Below are 4,752 nucleotides of genomic sequence, written 5' to 3'. Positions count from 1 at the left end.
CTTGAGCTCAGGAGATCGAGACCAGCCTGGGCAAAAAAAAGAAACCCTGTCTCTACTAAAAATACAAAAATTAGCTGGGCGCAGTGGCAGGTGCCTGTAATCTCAGCTACTCAGGAGGCTGAAGCAGCAGAATCACTTGAACCTGGGAGGCAGAGGTTGCTGTGAGCCGAGATGGTACCCGAGACGGTACCACTGCACTCCAGCCAGGGCGATAGAATAAGACTCCGACTCAAAAAAAAGAATGGAGGAATCCATTTGTCTGGGGTTCGTTCATGGCCTCCTGCAGGGCTTCCAGGCTGAGACCACTCCCTTTAGGTGGACCCCAGCATGGCATCCCTTGGATCTTCCAGAAGGCTGTCCTACCAAGACTGGCGTCCTCTAGCGATCTTGTCTCCATTATTAGACCCACAGAAACTCTTGGTCCCAGCCAGGCAGGGTGGCTCACACCTGTAATCCCAGCACTTTTGGAGGCTGAGGTGGGCGGATCATTGGAGGTCAAGAGTTCCAGACCAGCCTGGCCAACATGGTGAAACCCCGTCTCTACTAAAAATACGAAAATTAGTTGGGTGTGGTGGCAGGTGTCTGTAATCCCAGCTACTCGGAAGGCTAAGGCAGGAGAATCACTTGAACTAGGGAGGCGGAGGTTGCAGTGAGCCGAGATCATGCCACTGCACTCCAGCCTGGGCAAGAGCGAGACTCTGTCTCAGAAAAAAAAACAAAAAACAAAACAAAACAAAACAAACTTTTGGTCCCTGGTGTTCCCCGGCAAGCCTGGCCGAGGACGTGACGCTGGATGTTGGCCTCTAACTGGAAGGCGACTTGAGGCTCTTGGGGGAGAGAGAACCCCAATTAAGGGTTCAAACCCTACCCAGAGATCCTAGACAAATCCCTTTTGTGGAACCTTTTTTTTTTTTGTTTTGAGACAGAGTTTCATTCTTGTTGCCCAGGCTGGAATGCAATGGCACGATCTTGGCTCACCGCAACGTCCGCCTCCAGGCTTCAAGTGATTTTCCTGCCTCAGCCACCATAGTAGCTGGGATTACAGGCACGCACCACCCCCCCCAGCTAATTTTTTTTTTTTTTTTTAGTAGAAATGGGGTTTTACCATGTTAGCCAGGCTAGTCTCGAACTCCTGACCTCAGGTGATTTGCCAGCCTCGGCTTCCCAAAGTGCTGGGATTACAGGCGTGAGCTACCGTGCCTGGCCCCAACTAATTTGTTTTTGTAGAGAAGGGATCACACTGTGTTGTCCAGGCTGGTCTCAAATCCTGGCTTTAAATGATGCTCCTGCCTCGGCCTCCCAAAGTGCTGGGACTGTGGCTGTAAGCCATCACGCCCAGCCCCCTGTTCTTACCCACAGTTGCAAGTGGTAGCCCCTGGTCACCCCTGTGGGCCCTGTGTTCTCTGGCTGTCTCCCACCCTGCCTGACTTACCTTTGTCCCCCTAGATGCCTGTGGCCTCTCGGACCCGGCCCACGTGGAGAGCCTGCAGGAGAAGGCGCAGGTGGCCCTCACCGAGTATGTGCGGGCGCAGTACCCGTCCCAGCCCCAGCGCTTCGGGCGCCTGCTGCTGCGGCTGCCCGCCCTGCGCGCAGTCCCTGCCTCCCTCATCTCCCAGCTGTTCTTCATGCGCCTGGTGGGGAAGACGCCCATTGAGACACTGATCAGAGACATGCTGCTGTCGGGGAGTACCTTCAACTGGCCCTATGGCTCGGGCCAGTGACCGTGACGGGGCCACGTGCGCTGTGGCCAGGCCTGCAGACAGACCTCAAGGGACAGGGAATGCTGAGGCCTCGAGGGGCCTCCCGGGGCCCAGGACCCTGGCTTCTCTCCTCAGACTTCTATTTTTTAAAGACTGTGAAATGTTTGTCTTTTCTGTTTTTTAAATGATCATGAAACCAAAAAGAGACTGATCATCCAGGCCTCAGCCTCGTCCTCCCCAGGACCCCTGGCCAGGATGGAGGTAAGGGATGGAGGGTCCAATCCTGGGACAGCCTTGTCCCTCGGCACCCCAAGCATGAACTTGTGGGATGGTAGGGTAGGCTTCCCTGGCATGATGGACAAAGGCCTGGCGTCTGGGCCGGAGGGGCCGCTCCAGTGGGCAGGGGTAGCTAGCGTGTGCCAGGCAGATCCTCTGGACACGTAATCTATGTCAGACACTACATGATGACTCAATCAAGGCCAATAATAAAGACATTTCCTACCTGCACAGCCTCCCTGGTCTTTTTTTTTTTGAGACAGAGTCGTACTTCGTCACCCAGGCTGGAGCGCAGTGGCGTGATCTCGGCTCACTGCAACCTCTGCCTCACAGGTTCAGGCGATTCTCCTGCCTCAGCCTCCCCAGTAGCTGGAACTACAGGCACCCACCACAATGCTCAGTTAATTTTTTTCTGTATTTTTGGTAGAGATGGGGTTTCACCATGTTGACCAGGTTGGTCTCGAACTTCTGACCTCAGGTGATCCACCACCCCTGCCCTTGGCCTCCAATAGTGCAGGGATTACAAGCATGAGCCACCGCGCCTAGCCTCACTTAATTATTTTATTCGGTTGGCTCTTAATCTGTTTTTTTTTTTTTTTTGCGATGGAGTTTCGCTCTTTCACCCGGGCTGGAGTGCAGTAGTACAGTCTTGGCTCACTGTAACCTCTGCCTCCCAGGTTCAAGCAATTCTCCTGCCTCAGCCTTCTGAGTAGTTGGGATTACAGGTGTGCACCACCACGTTCAGCTGATTTTTGTACTTTATAATTAGAGATGAGGTTTTGCCATGTTGGCCAGGCTGGTCTCGAACTCCTGACAGGTGGTCCACCTGCCTTGGCCTCCCAAAGTGGTGTGATTATAGGCATGAGCCACCACACCAGGCCCTTAATCTTGTTTGGGTTCTGATGTCCTTGGGAGAAACCTCGGGGGCCAGTCCTGTCACATGATCTCAGGCCAGCCAATCAGACCACCATTCCGTGGGCCACAGCAACTGGTTTATGGAGCGCCTGAGATTCCAAACTAGCCAGTGAGATTCCACAGCAGGATTTGGAACTGGGAGAATCTAATTAAAGCAGAGCCAAGGATGGAAGATCAATTTCCCAAGATGCCTTTGGAGCCCCTGGATCAAGCCATACCTGAAACCCTTAGGTGTTTTAAGTTCTATGAACTCAGTCGTCCCCCTTTTGTGCCTGAGTCAATCTGACTTCAATTTTTTTTTTCCTCACATGGAACTAAAAATCTGTTTCAGAGATTGACGTTTGGGAGGCAGGGACCTAGAAGGCCAAGACTTTGAAATGTGGGCTTCACTGGGTGATACGGAATCATGAGGGGTACCAGGGACTCTCCCGTCCCAGCCTCGGGAGTCTGTGGCACCGCTCTGTGGTGGGAAAGGCACCTGTGGAATTGGGCACCAGAGCTGTAGGGGGGTAGAGAGAAAGGGCCCGAATGGTGGTGGGGGTGGCACCTCTCGCTGATGTCCTGCCAAGAAGAGGCAAGTCCTCCACCAAAGATGCCCTTCTGTAGCCAGGCGTGGTGGCAGGAGCCTGTAATCCCAGCTACTTGGGAGGCTGAGGCACGAGAGTCACTGGAACCTGGAAGGCGGAGGTTGCAGTCAGCTGAGGTTGCACCACTACACTCCAGTCTGGGCGACAGAGGGAGACTCTGTCTCAAAAAAAAAAAAAAAAAAAGATAGCCTTGTGAAAACAGCAAGGGAAGAAGTCAAATCTGTCATGCTGCTTGCCGGGCCAGTGCTCAGCCCTTATGCAGCCCCAGTTTGCCAAAATGGTCCCCAGTCTCCCCATGTCCATCTGGAAGACAGCCTTGGAAGATGAGAGATTAGGCCCCTCCTGCGGAGTCAGTGAGGGTCTCTCGCGGGCAGGTTCCCAGAAGGGAACTGAGGCAGGGGCGGGATGGAGAGGACACCAGGTTCCCATTGAAGGCTGCACTGGGTTCTGCATTAGGCCAGGGTTTCCCACAGTGTCCCGTGAGTGAGTGGGTCCATGTCTACAATCAAACTGGACAGCAAGGTCCCATTTATCTAATGCATGGGACATCTGAGGGTTGAGTGAGACCATGGTGTCCTGCTGTTTGGCCCCAGGCCAGAGATCTGGATGTCTGTCCAAGGCCTGACTGCCGAACTCCTACTTTTCCTACAAAACCCTACCCACATGGCCCTTCCTGCAAGACGAGATCTTGAGCCTCCCTGGCTATTAAGACTCTGCTGTGCAGCCTTCTGTTACTGGACTCAGGGCTATCTTCCCCAGATTAGGGCCTTCTTGAGGACAATCGTGGTGGCTGAGTGGTTGACACTGTCTTCCCTGCATGTAATTGGTCTTCCTGGTTGCTTCTGTCCCCTGTGGCTCCCTTGGGAGACTAACACTCAGAGGACAGCTTCTGGTCTGCTGTTACATGGCCCCCATGGGGAGACTGGCTCCACCTGTGCCCCACCCGTCACAGCCAGGGCCTGGGATGGGTCGGACACTGGAAGGTCCTCCCCCTAGGCCATGCATATGGACGTGCCCACACAGTGCCTGGGGTCAGCTGCTGTCCTGAAGTGCCCAGGGAGACACAGAATGGAGGAATCCAGCTGGGTGTGGTGGCTCATGCCTGTAACCCCGGCACTTTGGGAGGAGGAGGTGGTGGGCAGATCACTTAAGGTCAGGAGTTCGGCACCAGCCTGGCCAACATGGTGAAACCCTGTCTCGGCCGGGCGCGGTGGCTCAAGCCTGTAATCCCAGCACTTTGGGAGGCCGAGACGGGCAGATCACGAGGTCAGGAG

General features: G+C 54.4%; 1 protein-coding gene across 1 annotated transcript in view; it reads left to right on the top strand.

Annotated features, from left to right (window-relative positions):
* Positions 1-2,209, top strand: part of NR2F6 (nuclear receptor subfamily 2, group F, member 6) — a 20,970-nt gene extending 18,761 nt beyond the window's left edge. The window contains exon 5 of the mRNA XM_011991070.1: positions 1,447-2,209. Within this exon, the coding sequence (XP_011846460.1) occupies positions 1,447-1,721 (275 nt within the window). The 3' untranslated portion in view covers positions 1,722-2,209. The remainder of the gene's footprint in view (positions 1-1,446) is intronic.
* Positions 2,210-4,752: the final 2,543 nt, after the last annotated feature.

This window comes from Mandrillus leucophaeus, unplaced genomic scaffold (assembly GCF_000951045.1).
Source record: "Mandrillus leucophaeus isolate KB7577 unplaced genomic scaffold, Mleu.le_1.0 Scaffold11, whole genome shotgun sequence".
In the NCBI taxonomy this organism is placed as follows: Eukaryota; Metazoa; Chordata; class Mammalia; order Primates; family Cercopithecidae; genus Mandrillus; species Mandrillus leucophaeus.
Note: the sequence above shows the minus strand (reverse complement) of the source record. Positions and strands in the feature narration are given on the sequence as shown.